The 19,505-nt window shown below is 37.5% G+C and overlaps 1 protein-coding gene across 3 annotated transcripts in view; it reads left to right on the top strand.

The window, feature by feature from the left end:
• LOC130236146 (uncharacterized) overlaps positions 1-19,044 on the top strand; it is a 37,772-nt gene extending 18,728 nt beyond the window's left edge. The window contains exons 1-9 of one of the 3 annotated variants that reach the window (XM_056466741.1): positions 3,127-3,211; positions 5,444-5,588; positions 5,908-6,073; positions 7,551-7,779; positions 10,026-10,169; positions 10,259-10,409; positions 10,871-15,726; positions 17,284-17,330; positions 18,082-19,044. In XM_056466741.1, the coding sequence (XP_056322716.1) occupies positions 5,468-5,588; positions 5,908-6,073; positions 7,551-7,779; positions 10,026-10,169; positions 10,259-10,409; positions 10,871-15,726; positions 17,284-17,330; positions 18,082-18,742 (6,375 nt within the window). In that variant the 5' untranslated portion in view covers positions 3,127-3,211; positions 5,444-5,467 and the 3' untranslated portion in view covers positions 18,743-19,044. Of the gene's footprint in view, positions 1-3,126; positions 3,212-5,443; positions 5,589-5,907; positions 6,074-7,550; positions 7,780-10,025; positions 10,170-10,258; positions 10,410-10,870; positions 15,727-17,283; positions 17,331-18,081 lie in introns of those variants that run through there. The other 2 variants (XM_056466742.1, XM_056466743.1) reach the window with 2 other exon arrangements.
• The last annotated feature ends 461 nt before the right edge of the window (positions 19,045-19,505 follow it).

The raw sequence follows: 19,505 nt of genomic DNA on the forward strand, positions 1-19,505 counted from the left end.
AAACCCATTTACACAAGTAAATACATAGACTCAATGATGGGCTATAAATCTGCGGATTTCTGTGCGCGCAGATTCCGTGTGGGCCTAGATATAGTATATTAAAGATTGTTAGAAACCTGTAACCAGACTTGTGTATTTGTTTTTCCAACATGGATGCCAATGGTTACAGGTTTTCAATTATTCTTTAAAGTATCATATTTTGTGTTTACCAAAATCAAACAATGTTTGAACATGTCAGGAGTGAGTAGATTTTTATTTTTGAGTGAATTATCCTTTTAACAGTTTAATCTTTAACGGGTTTGCTAATTATTTTTAAAAATAAAGTCAACTTGTTGCTTTTAAGGCAAGGAGTTTACTACATTTTTTTTAAAGAGGCACGGCTTTTTTTTTGGAAACAGGCTCATTTTACAAGTCGTAGTTTAATAGTTGAATTTTTATTTTTTTTATCCATTCAGCTAAATTCTAGGTCTGACAGGAGCCAATAATTTTACTTTTAAAGCATGATTTTTCTGTAGTCACATTGTGTAATGCCCCATTCACTAGAGCCGTCAGTGCCAACGCTTCCCATTTACTTTGAATGAGTAACGTCAAGCATTGTCAAACTGAATTGTGGATCCGTCTGTGCCGCATGCTCGCAGAAGTTGAGAATTTCTCAAGTGCCAACGGATACGTCAGCCAATCAAATTGCTTTATGCAAATACCTTAGCTCAGACAGTAGCCAATTGTGGACTAATTTCATTGGCGGATGCTGCTATGACGATCGCATCAATCCCATCTTCAGACATGCCCTCCGTCAAGCATTGACGCTGAAACCCCTTGTGAATCGGGCGTAAGACCAATGGAAAATGAAAAGTTGCTAGGTCAGAATAGTTAGGAACTTTGTGAAGTTTATTTATAAACTAATTTCGAGAGGATCACGTGCTTATGATTGCTAGCGGCTGGATCCGCATTATCCAATTCACAATGCACCAATCAGACGACTCCTAAACTACTACAAATACCCTGGGTTACTTTCCACCGCTATCTTCATTTTGAAGAATCCCCCTTCCACTCCTACTCCTCCTTCTTCCTAGATGGGTGACACGGTGGCCCAGTGCTTGGCACTGTTGCCTCACAGCAAGAACGTCTCTGGTTACAGGCTTTGCCAAACCAGCAGACGTTTCTGTGCGTTTCTTGCACTTTCTCCCCGTGCTCACGTGGGTTTCCCCCGGGTTCCCTGGTTTCCTCCCACCGTCCAAAAAAAAAAAAACATGCAACTTCAGTTAATTGACTAATCCAAATCAGCACAATAGACATGCTCCTAGTAAGTAGTAATCTCTCAATCACTATCCGTTCATTAGTTACTACAGCAGGGGAGTTCTCGAGATCTACCTAAGCTCAAACTCCCCTCCCGTCTTGCAACGGGAGGGAGCCCCGGGCTCGAGGATCTTATGAGCTCAGGGCTCTCTCCCAGGATAGCATGCCAAACACGCTTTATAATCAATCATCAGCTAAGTGTGAACTCTTGAAACTCTCATTCTTGTGTAGCAATGATTTTAGACAGCACCTGAAAGTAGTCTTCGGCTAACTAGGCAACACCGCTGAGTAATATCATTGCGCCTGCTGCAGCTATGGTACTGCAGCAAAATTCCTTGATTGTTACTCTGGAAAGAGAGTATAGCCAAATTAACCTAGAAACCTAGAAACTTTTAAATTTTTCGTTGGTCTTAGTACATTTTGTAAATACAGAAATATTAAATAAGAAAATAATCAAAACTGGCGGCGGAGTGGGTAGCGCTGTCGCCTCACAGCAAGAAGGTCGCTGGTTTGAGCCTTGAATGGGTCAGTTGGATTTTCTGTGTGGAGTTTGAATGTTCTCTCTGTGTTCGTGTGGGTTTCCTCCGGGTACTCCGGTGCTCCCACAAGTCTAAAGACATGCGCTATAGGTGAATTGGGTAAGCTAAATTGTCCATAGTGTATGTGTGTGAATGAGCGAGTATGGGTGTTTTACAGTGATGGGTTGCAGCTGGAAAGAAAATGAATGAATGATTAATCAAAACTCTTTATACATTTTTTGAGCAAGATGCTAATGGTCTAATCTGATTTAATGATTTATGCTTAGCTAATCTGAAAGTGTTCCAGCTCGACCTGGAGATCGACTGAATGGATAAAAAACGGTGAAAAAAAACAACATCAACTGTTTGTCTGTATGGGACTTGTAAAATCAGCCTATTTCCAGTGTTTCTTTTCTGTTCTTATCAAAACAATTTGTCTTCAAGTTTTAAGTGATTTATTTAGCTATATAGGGCAAGGGTGTTTAGCTTACTGACCATAAATGTAATGCTGTTCCACATGTGTCAGGAAAAATGTCCCTCTGACTCAGGGTCATTTGAGCTCAATTGCTGAGCCATGATTTCTGAAAGCTTCCCAATCTTAGCCTCTTGGCCTTTTCTTTCAGAAATACTACTCATGTCATTGCACTAAGCAAAGGTTTGTACTATTTTCACAGAGCTAAAGTCATAGGATGTGCAAGTATTTAAAAACTTTAAGATTGAAATCATTCTCAAGAAGAAAAGCAAAACCCACAAAAAAGGAAGCACAGAAAATGGCAGCTACTAGCGGGTGTGAACATGGGCGTAAATGCTGAAAATAGAGACTTCTTTTTTTCTGAGAAAGATGGTCAGTTGGCGTATAGCTCAACACAAAAAGCATTTCCTCTTTGCATGAAATGCATCAGTATGAAACACAAAATGCACATTTTTAATTCAAAATGGCATAATTAAATAGTACAAAAAAGAATAACGTTCTATTTTTATAGATTGTCAAAACTAGTCTTTAAAAATATGTTTCTGATGGTCAGTACTGTCCTACATAAAGCCCTGAAGTACACATGAAGTGTCCTCACTTGACCCATAGACTTTCATATAATAAAATACCAAAATTCTAGAGTTTTTAAAAGATAAAATTATCCAAAATGTTCTCCTCTTGTGTCTAAATGTGTGATATATTTTAGGGTTTATTGGTGGTCGAACTAAAGAAGAACCCATGGTGGTAGTGTTAGCAGTACTAGGTAATTTCCTGTGCCTTTGCTGCTCAGCGTTTGAGGTCAAGCGATTTCCTTTTTGGTATGTCTCACTTGATGTTCCTCAAACTGAAGTGACAATCTTCGCACATTTCCCTGCTAAGACACTTAGATCATGCCGTACACATTCAACTGCCGTTCTACATGATGGTAAGTACTCGAATCATAGATTTCAAACCAAAAGTGATTCAAAACTAATTTCATTAACACGTTGAAGCCTGCGTTATGTTGGTTATGTAGGCTATGTAGGCTATGCTTATGAATGATGTCATTTTACCTGTCAATAAACATGTTGCATAGACCTATTTGTTTTAAAATACATTTTCATAATGTATGTTATGATGAACATAAACAAGATTTTGTTTAATAGTACAAGTAATAATACAGCGGTAGTCGAACCTAAAGCTCACATGATTGTCATTGCATAATAGCAACATTTGCTAAGCCATTTTATTAGCAATGACAAACTGAAATAGAGTTGCTTTTGCATGTAAAAGCTTAAATACTTGTATCAATGTTTGCACTTCATATATCTTACCAGTTTTCTTGTGTCAGTGTAAATACTTTTTAAACATCCATTCATATAGGCCAAATTTCTACATTTTATTTTCTTTGTTCCCTGCTGGTCTATTGTAAAATGCTCAATTTGTTAAATGAATACTCCAGTGATGTTTTATAGCCGTAAAGTCACATTACAAAGAAGCAGAACTGAGTGGGTTATACAACAGTGTAAGCAAAGTTCACTTTTATCAACACCGTAGCATAAATACAAGGCGAATAGCAGAATGCTCATGCTACAATGATGTTTGGTGATATTTAGCTTTAACTATCTATAAAACTTTAACTAGCTATAACCATTATTTATCATGAAGTTCGTATTTAATGGCAATACTGCCCTTAAGAACTAGGTTATAACAAATGGCTGTGTGGGTAAAAAATTGCAGGGTGGTGGTAAGCGTGGATTAATTTGTGTGGGCAACGGGAACTTGCACTTAAAGGGATAGTTCACCCAAAAATAAAAATGGACTGAGTTTCTTTCTTCTGTCGAACACTAAATAAGATGCTTTGAAGAAAGCTGACAACCTGTAACGATTGACTTCCATAAAAGAAAAACATTTACTGTATTACAGTTACAGGCTTCCATTTTTTTCATAGTTTCTTATTTTGTGTTTTGTGAAAGAAACTCAAACAAGTAAAGGGACATAATTAAAATTTTTGGGTGAAATCTCCTGTTAAGAAAATGAGAAATAAACTTTTAAATTTTTTTCTGAAACATAATTCAGGTCTGAAGGGGTTAAATCAGTTGTTATGGTCTCACTTTGTGGCCTTAACTAATATGTATTGACACTGAAATTAATAATTTGTTAATACTTAATGTGTTAACACATAGTTTTACAATGTACGTGTGTTGATTAAATACCTGCATGTAATTACATCTGGTTGCAACAGACTCATTCTAAAAATGTAGCCCTAAATACATTTGTGAATTATGTAACCATAAGTACGTATGACCGCATTTCGTCTTTAAAACGAACACTATGGTTGGTATGACGCCGTTCCTTTTTGCGATAGCAGCTGACCGCTTACCTCCATATGGACAGCTTTCCCACTGTTACCAGTTTGCCCAGTGGCTTACAGTGTATGTAGGCGGACTTGAGACACAGAGAGTAGTTGACCACGACGACGGGGTTCGAGTCTGGCGCAGAGAGGTTCCAGAAAGCAGGTAAAATAAAAACAAAACACCCAAAAATTAAATAAACAAGAAAATAATGTGAACAAATCTGAAAATTTAGGAAAAATCAGTGGGCTTTGCTGGATTTACACGAGAAGAGCAGGCGCAAATGACACTCGTGGGAGAAATTTGAGATCTCAAAAAGCCTACACAGTGGCCTCTAGTGGATTCTAAAAACAAAATCTGCAGCAAAAAAAAAGTACCTCCGGGGACGTATTTTTCGCTCTCCAGAAATGTATATAGGGGTACATTTTCAGAATGAGCCTGGTTAAATTTAATTCATGTACTCACACTGTTGACCATCTCTTATACCTTAACTCACCACCAAACCTGTCCTTAACCCTACTCGTATCCCACCTCAACAACATCGCAAGTGTTGCAATACATTATGAACACAGTAAATACATTGTATTTATGTTTTAATGCAAGTACATAGTAGTTAATTCCACCTAATATAAAGTAGGATATTAGAATTATTACATGAATCCACAATATCCCGAATTCACAGAAATCAATTGTATGTTTGTGAAAGTGACAGTTGTAAAGCAGTTATCATAGTGCTTTTGAAATATCAGTTGATCAAAGAGAAAAAAAATCAACCTCTCTTTTTACATGTCAGATTCAAGGAAGTATTTTTTTTTTCTCTTCAGGGTGTGTATTAATTATACAGGGATATGGAGAGAAGACGGCATGAGGAAACAGCAGAGGGCTCCAGATCACACCAGTCAACATTAACAGGAACCCTTGCACTAAAGAACTTCACCATACCCAGGAAGAAACGCACCTCCGGAGAAGGTTTTTCTAAAATCCAGATCATCAAAATATTACTTGTGATGACATATACCCTGTTGCACGTAGTTCACCATCAAAATGTTTTGTAAAATATGTTTAGCATGGTATGAGTAGATAGGAATGGTTGCTGGTCACCAGTATTGGAAAGGTTTGCTTGAGAACAGCATATAACTAGCTAGACCACATGCATTATACGATCTCCTGTTCAATTTAATGCAGGACTTTTCAGCTGGCTAAACATCCAACCAGTGTAATGATTGCACTTGTTAAATCCACAGTTAAATGTTGTTTGAAAAGTTCTGTTTGGCTCGTTTTTGGTCAGTACTTTTGGAATGCTGTTCAGAGGAGAGCCGTGATTACAGTCTCATTCAAACAAAACTCAAAGACTTCAAGCTGGACACAAGAAAGGATCAAGCAAATGCATGGGATTGGAAAGATGTCTGTTTAGTGCACAATGAGGAGCTCCTTAAAAAGTTCTCTGAAAAAAGGTAAGTTCAGAAACCTGCAGGCTGCAATATCAGGATGTCCTGTTCCTGTTGTGCTGCTTTTTTAAAAGTGTGATTGTAGACTTCAAGTGGCTTAAAAGTGATAGTTCACCCAAACATGAAAATGCTGCAGTTTACTCACCCTCAAGCGGTTCCACTTTGGTTTCTGTACAGAAGAAGACATTTATAATGTACAAAAAATGTTAGAAATAAGTAGCTATTGAATTCCATAGTATTTTTTATTCCTACTCTGGATGCAATTGGCTACTGCTTTGTTTTTTAACATTTTACAAAATATCTTATTTTGTATTCAACAGAAAAAAAAACAATTGAGGGTGAAAAAATAATGAATAAGTTTTCACTTGAGCAAACTATCCCTTTAAAGGTCCCGTGAAGTGCTTTAAAATGTGCATTTTTTTTGTTCAATGTTTGACATAATCTCAACTAAAACATGAAGTTGGGCGGGACTTACAACGTATGTCAGATACCATCCCAGCTGGCACAGGACAACAGATTGACGTTATACCCCAACGTCGTGGGACGTTCCATTTTATTTGGAAATTAAAATTGGGTTGACATCAGAACCCAACGTCAGGCTGACATCAATGTCCAACGTTGGACAGACGTTACATTTTGGTCATTTTCCAATGCAACCTAAAAACAATGAAATATCAATGTCTAATGATGTTATGGTTTGACGTTGTGTGGACGTTACCAATATGACTTCTATTAGACGTTGGATTTTGGTTGCCATACCTGACGAATAAATGTCAGTATTTGACATCAATATGATGGTTTAAGATGTTGACACAACCTAAAAACAATCGAATATCAATGTCTGATGATGTTACAGCTTGACGTTGTGTGGACATTACCACTATGACATCATGTTGGATTTTGGTGGCCATACCTGACAAATAATATCAGTATTTGACATCAATATGACGCTGGCTTATGATGTTGGCTCAACGTTGGATGTTTGTCACTTTCCAACACAACATCAACAAAATATAAATTTTCAATTGTCGTTTCACGTTGTTATTGGACGTCAAAATAACATTGTCCTCAGATGCTGCCGATGTAAATCTAACCTAAAATTAAGGTCTTATGATGTGTCTGCTGGGTATAGAGCATTTGAATGGTCAGAAGATTTGATGAGAAACTGAAACATGAGGTGATGTCAAAAAAATGTTGATCTGTTTAGGCAGAAGTGATAAACTGCAAACTTTGGATGTTTATATATCCAAGCAAATTTTGTCACTGTTTTGGAGCACTCAAATATATAGATATCTTTATGACATACATACTGATACTAACATTTTAAGAACTTTATTTTAAATTCATGGGACCTTTAAGCATGCAGCACCTTCGCTGGTGCTACATCAAACATGAGTTACCCACCAAATATGAATTTTCCCCAATAAATTAATGTTGTTTTTCATTGCATGCCTGTCTTTCACTATTCATTGACTAACTACAGGGCAGAGATGCGTGCTAAAGGAAGACATGGGAGAGAAATGGAGGAAAGATTCTGCTTTTTAGCGGCAACAGATCAATTGACGACCCAGATTTATCAGCATGGTCTGCCGGTTGGCAGCACAACACAGCATGCCTTGGGAAAGCCATCTTATGGAGTATATCTGTTTAAGCATGTTGATGTGGCATTGAAATCAGCCTGCACAAGTGCTAAAAAGCTGTTCATTTTCAAGGTTTGTTGTTGTTATTTCCTTAGTGTATCTTAAAAGGATAGTTCACCCAAAATTTAAAGTGTACTACTAAATTTAAAGTGTAGTGTAGCTGTTTATTAGCCCTCAAGTGGTTCCAAACCTTTTTGGATCTTTTGTTGAAAACTCAGTGGTTACAGATTTTCAGCAAAATAATAGTGTGTGTTCAACAGAAGAAAGAAACTCTTACAGGTTTGGAACAAATAATAGGTGACTAAATGATGACAGAACTTAAATTTTTGGTTGAACTATCCCTTTAATGATACTTCTTTGTGTAATATTACTTTATTTATTTGCAGAGGAATACAAAAATATTATATTAAAACAAAAAAAAAAAAGCCATAATTTGCAGGAAGAGGCAAAAAAAGGCTTATTTAGAGCCTCTACCTAAATAATAATAATTAAAAGACAATGACAAAACAATTGCATTACAACAAATGCTAACTTACAGTTAAAAGTGAATAATAATACACATAATACACACAAATGAAATTACAGTCACATACACAGCCATAAAATAAAGTTAAATCATACATACAATAAAATTCTTACAAAATGACATTAAAGTGTTTCCTTATGTATCTCTTAAAACTTGTTAAAGAGGAACATCTTTTTGTTGTATGGGATAAATCGTTCCATAACTTAATACCCCTAAATCTAATCGAGTATTGCGCTCTACTTGTATAAACTTTGGGAAAATGAAAATACCCTCTGAATTGATCTGGCATGTTACTTTCATTTGAATAAATCTTGTACATGAAAACATATTTGAAAAATGTTAATATCATAGATGTAAAGAAGATGTAGTTTCTGAAATAGAATATAGGACGGCGTAAATGAATTTGATCGAGTTGCAATCTTTACAAAACCTTTCTGAAGAAACAAAGTACTTTCCCAAACTATATTACAATATGAAAGATATGGATAAATTATAATGTAATACAATGTAAGAAAACATTCTGTAACACGATTTTAACGATCTAGGCACAAAGCATATGGTGCAAAATCATTAAGGGCATCTCCGAATCCACTTTTGCTATTATATGGATAAAAAAATACACTCTGCGCCGTAGGCGCATGGTCTAACAGGGTAGTGCTTATTCTTATGGGTGTGTTTTGAGCATAACGTGCATTAAACCAATCAGCGTCTCATCTCCCATTCCCTTTAAGAGTCAGTTGCGTCATGCCATGGCGCATTTTCTATTTACATGGTGTAATTTCTAAGTGAAAAAACTAAACGCTTCACTAACGAGAAAACAGTTAAACAGATCTGCAGTGCAAGGATAAAGAATGAGTCTCCTCCATTCGGTCTCTTTACTTTCTCTTTCTTTTTACTTTTATTCTTTACTTCTTTACTTTCGTGGATTAGGAAACAGTGTTGTATGCACTCCACTGAAGACATCTATTAGCCTACTTATTTAATTTCATTTGTTAAGCGTAAAGATTTGTTTAAAAAAATATTTCTAAATTTAGTTTTAATTTACAGCAAATGAATTATAATAAAAAAGTGTGTTCAAAAAACTGAGTTATATCCAAACACACATCCTATGCTCCATATAGTGACGTCTCCAAAACCCAACAGGTGGACAAATCTAAACTTGTTTTTATTAAAACAAATATAAATATGTATATAATAAATAATACTTCTAATAATTATAACATTTTACAAATGCAAATTGTCATGAATAAACTGTAAAAGATGAGGCATGGAGGCAGTGGTTTTTATATTTATGTAAAAAATAATCCTTTTTGTAACATTTTAATCTTAAAATTTTTTTCATATGTAAAGACATTTTGTATTGCGGTACGTCCTATGTGTATTAAGCAATGTGTACATGTTTTGAATCCACATATGCGCATAACCAGCTCTGCGCTGGACTTTAGAACTGCTTTTAGTTGGTCAATGGCGTGGTCTATTTCACTTCCTCAAAATAGCAGCTCACCAACAATGCGCCTTAACACACTTTTATTTCAGACCAGCATGCCCATAAGTCCACAAAGTGGTGCAAATGGATTTGCTATTTAAACAACATGGTGCAAAATGTGAAAATTAGGGTTATGCTTGTCTGAAAATAGCAACAAATTGCGCCAAACACATTTTGCGCCTTATTGTGCCGGGTGTATGATAGGGCCAGATGCCTAACCCTCCTTAATATATCTGTTGATTTATATATATTTCGTATTTTTCTGAATATCATTTGTGTGAACATGTTTGTGCTTTGGGGATTCAGGTTCTTTATGGAAAGGTGAAAAAAATTGCTCCATGTTTGGACTGGAACAAAACCCAGGATCCCACAGTGGCCTTCGACTGTCATATGTGTAAAGATGCAGCGTCCCATCGAGACACTCTTCACCAGCAAATACTGGGTTCTGCTGTGAGTTGATTTAATCTTAGCATAGCCAATAATCCAATCTGTTAAATTCGAAGGTCAACAAGTGTCTTAGTAAAACGTTATTTTTCTAGGTTTTTCTGTTTGACTTTAATGAAAAGCAGGAGCTTACTGAAAGACCTAGGCAGTGTTTGCCATATGCTGTAGTTTCATTTGTTCCTGTCAGCAGTGCCATTCAGACTCTACATACAAACCTACCAACGCTACCTATTGGCCAAGTGAATGGTAAGATAAAACAAAAGCACATCAAATGCATTCCCACCAAGCAATTTTGTGTTTAATACATGTCTAAACATAGACAGCTTGGCTAAAACAAGGCTAAACTGACATGGATCAGCTAATAGACGTCTAATTGACATCTAACAATAGTCCGAAACTAGATAAGCCATCAAATACACAGATTAGACAAACTTCACATGTGTAGTCATTCATTCCTTTCAATTTGATGTCTAGTTTTGGGCTATTCTTAGATGTTTATTGGATTTTAACAGCCCAAACTTAGCCTCATTTTAGCCAAGACAATTATTCTTAGACTTCAATAAGACTTGTTTTAAATACAAAAAAATTGACTCCATTAGTCATAAAGTCAAGTTTTTTTGTACAGAGCTTTTAACAATACATTTAAATTCAAAATAGCTAATTCAATCAATAACATTTGTTTTGTTCTACTTCCTAAATTACACTAGACCGCTATAAGGCATGTACTGTGGCAGAAAGAAGAGGAAAAGGAAACACAGCCACCATTACATTCAAACGTTTTGGCACACCACACCTTTATGAGACTGATTATACACCTCAGAATCCAAGAGTAGAATCTCTATTTCAGAAGGCTGATATGCAAAACACTCAGTCACTCAACCTAAATCAGCACTGGACTCCTGCCAGCGAGGACTCAGAACTTTCTAGCTGCTCAGTACCAGTTGTGGACCACACTGCTCTCTCCGAAAACTGGCTGGGGAATAAATCCTTCTTGAGTACTCACAAACAAAATGCTGAAAGAAAGGAAAATAAATGTGACACGATATCTCAAACTCCAGTGGACAAGATTTCAACTGTGGTGTATTCTTCACGCTTGGTTAGAGATCCTCGTCTATCTAGACAAGACGCAAACCAACAGACCAACTGCTCAAAGCCAGAGGAAGCATACACAGACTCAGGATGTGATGATAGGAATTACAAACCAGTCCATCAAAACCAAGAGAATAATTATGGATTTGCTGGAAATCAGTGTAAAGATCCGTCTAGTATGGACCAGGAGAATGCTGAAAGAGACCGTCCTCTAAAATTCTTAATGAATGATCAAAGTACACATGCCCCAATATTGCCTTCAATGAGGTTATTCAAATTAAAATTCCAGAAATATGCTGCCTATTTCAAAATGAATGAAGAGGAAAGACATCAATACATCTGGTCACGTGAAAACATGTCGCCAGAACAAAAGCAAGAGTTGGCCGACCGGATAGATTTCTATGACATTTATTATCAAAAGTATAAAAAAGGATTACTCTTTCCAAAACCGAACAAGGCAAAGACCTCCAGTCTCTCTCAAACGGAGCCTAAAGAAAGTATTAAACAGACAAAAGACAATGAATTCAAACTGAATCTACAATGCGTTGATACCGAAATTCTGTCAGAGAACAATTATTTGTTAATCAAGGATAATTGTAGCTCAACACACATTCATGAAACCAAACACCCAGATCATCCACAAGTGTTGTTGAAAGAAATGGGAAATGATTGCCTGCTAAAGATGCAGGACTATGTGCCTTCAGATAAACTTTCAGAGAAAACCTCATTACTGGGATTGTCGAATCTCAACATCACAGATGAAAACACGAATAAACAGTTTAAGCATATTAAGCAACCAAGTCCTTTAACATGTTCCTGCAATGAAGCTAAGCTCAATCACATTGAACATGAGCTCTGCAGAAGTGTGGTTTTACAGGAGAATGAATCAAATCCAGGTGTTAACTTGGTTGAAATACCCAACACTGAGAATGCAAACAACATCACCATCATGGATATTGCAAGCTTTATGGAAGTCTCAAGCTGTGGGACATCAGACTGTAATCTCAGTTCTGTCATGGCAGAAAAGGAAAAGCAGAATGTGAAAATCTGCAACAGTGTTAAAGATACAGATTCGTTTAAATGTGAGAAATGCTGTGAAATATCTCCAGAGTTTGACATGGAAACAGTACAGCAGGAATTGTACAGAAGGCTTCAACTTGATCAACTGTTGCCAAGCAAAAATCAAAAGCATGTTTTCTCCTCGAAGGCTTTCCTTATGAGCAGACCCACAGACACAATTTCCAAGCCAAAAAACGATAATGAAGACCACTGCGAAGCTGCAACAAGCCTAAACATGAAAAGCTGTGAAGATAATCATTTTACAATTACTCTAAAATCCAATAAAACATCTACTGATATTAAAGAAATGCTTTCTCTCTCTGAGCGATTTTCAAAAATCAAAGTCCTTCAAAGTAAAATAGGTAAAAGAAGGAACAAAATGATGACAGGGACACAAATGTGCAACAACGAAGGTCACAAAGAAGATGTGATCTGTAATGCAGAACTAATACAACTACTAGCACTGAAGTACAGCAAATCTAAAATATTGAAATGCAAGAAATTAAGCAAATCAGACAGAAAGAAGATATCTTTTGAAAAACAGCACACATCCTTATCAATAGGTCACTCCTTCAAGAGAAGGAAATACGCCAAGAAAACACATTTTTGGCGAGCAAAGAAAAATCGTAGCAGAAAACTATTGTGTCCCCATGCAGCAGTCAATTCACATACATCTGAAACAGTCCTCACAGACAACAAAGATCCAGAACCAGGCTCTAATTTAAGAATAACATCTGAAGACGATGGAAGCATACCCCAAGGTCACTGTAGTCCAGTCATGTCGGTTATAAGCAAAGATCTCCCACCATCAATGGAATTCAACACTATTCCTCAGACCAAAGAGAAACCAATAGTTCTAACAGAACCATCTTCAGAAGATCTAAGTAAAAGTGATTCAGATTTCACTGAGAAGGCAACAAAAGATTTCACTTCACGCGAAATTCTACTAATGGTGGATGAAGGAGAACAAATGAAGGCGACTGAAAGCAGCTCAAATCAAAACAAAGCATCTTCAGCCACATGCACTACTAATGATTACAGCACAGTGTGCAAGGAGGGGAACATGCTCCTGAAAGAGACATCAGAGACTAGATTGAATCCCTTAAACAAGGAACATTTTACAATTGATATGTCAGTAGAAAACAATTTAGATGCTTCTGAGAACTTAGCTACACGTGATTGTGGGGCATCAGAAACTGAAGTCCAGACAAGCATGACTCCAGAGGACAAAGTGATGGATACTATCGGTGATACATCAAATACAGGACCTATACAATGCACTGTGCAGAATATAAGCATGGAAGGTATTCTAAATGTACAGTGTATTGAAGGAGGAAAACACACTCCAGCAGATATCCCAAATGAAAACAAATCATGTCTCGACATTATCAACACATCCAATGGCAATAGTGTTTCGAGTACTGAAACGGAGGTGCATAAAGACATAACACTGAATTCAAAGCCATGTAGTCCTGAGGATTTGAAATGTGCCTCAAGTAACATCGTAGATCTTACTGTTGATGATTCAGCATTAAGTGGTCAGTGTGAGATTTCAGAACAGACAAAAAGCAGTGTTATAAAATCACCAAGAACACTCTTAATCAAAGACAACTCTGAATCACCAAGGCCAGACAAAAACGATGATGCAAACTCACCAGAAACCCAGCTAATTTCTAAACTTCGAGATTATTTGACTAAATTTGAGTCTACTGTCAAGAAGCAAGAATCAGCGAGTGAAGATCTGAAAGAAAGACCAGTGGTGTGGATAACACTTGACAGCACTGCACATAAACAACAGTTGTTTGAAAAAGGCCAATATTGCATGGTAAATTTGCCCTGCCTGGTGCCTAACGAGACTGACGCTGTTATGAGCGGCAATAGCAGTAATAGCACTGAAACCTCTGTTCAAAACAGGAAGGCTTCTCGAAGTGAAAATGCTCAAATTGGAAGTGATGTTTGCTTATTGGTACCTATTGAATCTAAGAGAGGTAGACGATTTTCTCAGTACAAACGAACCAGCAGACAAAGATCAAGAAGGAGCTCTGTTATTAGTGTCAGTCCTGACAGTACCAGTGCTTTAGACATTGTCAAAGATTGTAGTTCTTTTCCAGTGGCCAAGGAAAATGACCAGAAGACTGGTTCCCCAGAAATCTCCATCAATAACACCCTCAGTGACCATATCCAGATGCAAAGAAAGTCAACAACAAGCCAACAAAACCTTTTAGTCAATCCGAATAGTTTATGTGAACAAAAGAGTAAAGAGAATCAATCTGTGAACATGACGAAAAACATTGATGATGGCAATGTGAGTAGTACCTTTGCTGAAAACAAATACAGCATCAATGACATTTCAGACACTCTTAAAATGGCTGACCAAACAGTCTTGTTAACCGAACTGGAATCTTTGCAATCAAAATGCAAAAATATGTTGCAGCATTTCATCTCAAGTTTTGAACGAGATCAGAAAATACCATTCAACCAATCTTTCGTTTCAAGACATCTCATCTTGGAGCAATATTTGGATCATCCCCCTGCACAAGTCGATCTGAAATACGAAGCAATAAATTCTTACTTGGAGTTGCAGATGATGATGGAAGCTTGGCAGTTTGTGGACAACAAAATAAACTTTCTAAGAGGTAAACCTACATTTAGGAGTTTGCTTTGGTATGATCCTTCTCTTTACGGAGAACTCTACAAGGGGGAAGTCGGCTTTCAGCAGCAGTCATCATTGTTTGCTTCTTTTCAAAAGATCTTGGCACAAGATGGTGATGGTAAACTGCAGGAATACTATCATGCGGTGTCCTCTTTGCATCAACAGCTGCATGCGGCACCTGATGCTTCTTATTACATGTATCTGAAGAGCAAGCGTGAGCTCCTCGAGGCAGAGGCTGCACTCCGAAATCCACGTGATATTAAAAGCTTCTTTTTATCTGTGCCAGTTGCTGCAACGATCAACTTTGGAGACAGTTTGGAAAACCTGGAAAAGGTCCACAAAGTTATAATGACTTTTGTGGAAACACCATCGGATCAGTTGCCAGGGACATTTGATGTGGGGAAAGCCGAGCATCTGTCCATCGCATGCAGATATCTCCAAGAAAAAGAGCTTTTCATAAGGTCCTGCAAAGAAATGATTAGCAAAATATCATGGTTTGGAATCGAACATCTTCTTTATGATGCCTCTAAGGTTCTTGTTTGGCACGACATGAATCATGGTGCACCAAGTGAGGCTCTTGAGACATATAAGAATTCAAACCCACAGATAATTTTTGGGGTGACCGAGTCAGGTGTTACTCTTGTAAACAAAGTGGAACAGCCTCCTCCACCCACAGATGGACAGACTCAACAAAAGAATGAAGCTGCTAGAAAACGCAAATGTTTACAGTTATGGATGTCCTCTGAACCCAGTGTGTCACAGGTAAGATTAAACATGAAATAATTTCCTTTCATTTTCCTTTGGCTTAGATCCTTTATTTATTAAGGCTGATTTATACTTCTGCGTCAAGCGCACGCATATGCTAGGGTGCGGCCTACACGTGGACGCATAGCCCTCGCCTTGGCCGTAGGCGTCGCTGACGCGCACCTCGCAAAAAATTTAACTACACATCACAACAACGCTTAGCGCAAGCTCTGTGATTGGTCGGCTTGGTAGCGCTGACGAATGTGTGCTGGACCGAGTGCCGCACGTGCCCGCTGGAGCGAGTGTTTACAAGTGTGGAGTCCCGTGAAGGAGCTCCAGTTGAAAAGTTTTGTTTTGTGTTTACCTTATGAGTAAAGTTGTTGCACGTCCGCCGGTTCCTGCCTCAAAATGAGCAAGTTTGAGCCAATTGTACATTAAGGAAGCGTTCAGAAAAACAAAACACCGGTGAAGAAACTCGACACAGAGGAACATAAACACCTCACTGCCGACTAGCGTTTTGGAAGTGTTATTGCAGAGCAACAGAAACAGCACGCAGAAGTATGAATGCACAGCTACGCGCGTTGCATGCGCCGTGGGTCACGCCGATCACCTGACGCAGAAGTATAAACCAGGCTTCAGGAGTCGCCACAGCGGAATAAACTATTCCAGTGTATGTTTTACACAGAAGATGCCCTTCCAGCTGCAACCCAGTATTGGAAACACCCATACATCCTCACATTCACACACACACTCATACACTATGGCCAATTTAGTTCCTCCAATTCACCTATAGGACTGTGGGGGAAACCGGAGCACCCGGAGGAAACCCACGCCAACACGGGGAAAACATGCAAACTCCACACAGAAATGCCAACTGGTCCAACCTGGAACCAGCGACCTTTTTGCTGTGAAGCAACAGTGCTAACCACTGAGCCACTGAACATGAAATCAAACATTGCAAATTCAAAGAAAATAACTTAAAACATAATAATTTGCCTGTAAAATATTGCTTGTTTAAATTGTCATTTGGTAACTAAATAAGTACCTTTCACAATCCAATCAATTTTCTGTCTATAAAATCCCCCCCATTAAACATCCTCTTTCATATAGACATATGAAACATTATGGGTTTTTAACCAGGGCTTCATTTGTTGTGCCAGAACAACCTGGATCCGGATCTGGAACCTCTGAAATCTGATCTGGCACCTCATTTTACCTGTCCCCCTCCTCAAACACACCCCACTCTTCACTTTTGTCCATGCCACCCAACCCGATCCTGGGTCTTCAGTTTGATCTGCGACACTTTCCTGTCTGTAATCTCAACTATCCTGTCCATTAAAAGGTGAAAATCACCAAAAATAGTAATCAAAAACAAAAACAAACATGCCGGATCTGTTACAACGATCTGTTCCGGGACCTCGCAATTTACAAATTAAGCACTGGTTGCAACTTTAGGGATGTTAAAACTGACAAAATGAAATGATAGAAATGTTACCTGAATTCTTTTTGGGATGATTAAAAAAACATGGTATTTTTCTAAATGTTATCTAAAACATTTTTTTCTATATAATCTAGAGCATAAAGTCTAGCAAGGAGCTTGCTTACAAAATGGCTAAAAGGAGGTAGGAGACTTTTTGGAATTTAATTGAAGAATCAGATGTTGATATTTTGTTAAAAGGATTAGTTCTCCCAAAAATGAAAATCCAGTTATTTATTACCTACCCTCATGTTGTTCGCCTGAGACCTTTGATTGTTTTCGAAACACAAATTAAGATGAAATCTTAGAGCTCTCTGATCCTCTATGGATAGCAAGGGTCATGAGATGTTCAAAGTGAAAAAAAAATGTGAACAAAGTAATTTTTTACAGTTTTTTAGAGAACAAATTTGTTATTTGAGCTTTGAGGTCAAAAAACAATTGGAATGTACTTTGAACATCTCACAGCCCTAGGTGTCTAGGAAGGATTAGAGAGCTCTCAGATTTAATTTAAAATATCTTAATTTGTGTTCCGAATATGAACAGGGGTCTCAAGGGATTGAAAAAACATGAAGGTGAGTAATTAATAACAACATTTTCATTTTTGGATGAGCTGATCCATTAAGGTCAATTCCCACTGCACCGACAAACAGCACCACACTTCAGATTCAGATCAGTGTTACCAATATGAGTGTCTGCCTTAGCTTGTTTTTACAAATTTAACATGCTGAATCTTTGCTTGTCAGACTGTAGAATGTCTGAGAAGTTCTCTTATGTGATGATTGTGTACATTTGTTTGTTTGTGCCATGTGAATTGGCCTTCAGTAATCCAGTTTTTTATTTTATCTTAAAAATAATTCTGAAATGTGTGAATAATTCACATTCTCTAATATTCTCAGGGTGACTCATCCACCTGTAACACATTGTGACGTGAATGATAAAGGCCCCCTTTTCCAAACAACTCCAGCCACCCATCTTGAGAAGCTGAGCCCTTACTACCCTCTCCCTCTCAGAATGGATCCACAGTGGGGAATGGTTGGAAGTGCCGCTGTAGACTGGAAGACACCTAACATAGTCACCCCTTCGCCTTCAACGTCTCATGCTCACTCTGAAATACACTCTCATCTTCTATCTAAAAGACGAAGAGCTGTTTCACACTCTTCAGACAGGAGATCTTTAGCAGATGTACAAATACCTCAATGGCCTTCGATCTCAGATCCCCAAGCAAGTTTACGAGGAGATTCTTGTGCTACACGTTCAGCATTTGAGAGCGTTAAATATCAACAAAATAGCACTGCAGCACATTGTTCTATGCTCTCACAACAGCAAGTAAACCAGATCAGTTTAGCCATGACACAACCTTATAGTTTGCCAAACTGTAATGTAAATCAAAATTTGGTATCTTCTCCTCTCTCAGTCCAGGCTTTGACTCATGTTCCTGTGCCCAACACGATTACAACAATTCAATATCCTTACTTCCTTCTGAATGGACAAACATACACCACAGGCTCCACTGGAGCCATTCACCCTGATACTAGATATTATCCTAGCGCCATTTAGGGCTATAGTACTTTACGATTGAATTTTATGTACATGTTTTACAAGAAATTCTCACTGCATCAATGCAGAGATCATACATGCACTTGGTACTTTTAAGCAAATGTACTCAAATGGTCTTTATATGCAATATAACACACATTTCAGGTAAAATCCTCTATGTACTCTATATAACGCTATATGTTATAGCGTAATGTGTTATATACAAGACGTTGATGTTACTTTATTGTAGTATTTATTGAAATTCAAGAATTATTTTCTACAAAACAAGTTATCGTGAATAAAGAAATGGTTTGATCATTTTACAGATTATTTCTAGTGTTTTGTATAGCAGTATTGTTCCAAACTAGCCTTCTCCTTAACTTTACATCCAAATAAATATAATTTGTGACTTCTTAGGCATCACTCTAAAAACATAGTAAAACACTTATCATCCATTTTGATTGCTAAACCTAATGAACTGCAAAAACACAATAAAAATATCTAATGAGCCAAGCAAACAGCATCAACTCTCCATTTTCACATCTAGACATGGTCAAGAAGATCCGCTAAAATTAAAACTGAGAATCAGAATAGGGAAGAATGGGGATTTAAAGGTCACCTATGATGCAAAATCAGCTTTTGGAGGCTGTTTGGACAGAGCTGTGTGTAGTTATAGTGTGTCCACAGTCATGTTGGTAAGATATAAACCCAACAAGTCTCTTTTTTTAATTTTACTGACGTTAAAATAGGATCCAAATGCCAGTGATTTTGAGGCCCACCACAA

Source organism: Danio aesculapii, chromosome 10 (assembly GCF_903798145.1).
Source record: "Danio aesculapii chromosome 10, fDanAes4.1, whole genome shotgun sequence".
Taxonomy (NCBI): Eukaryota; Metazoa; Chordata; class Actinopteri; order Cypriniformes; family Danionidae; genus Danio; species Danio aesculapii.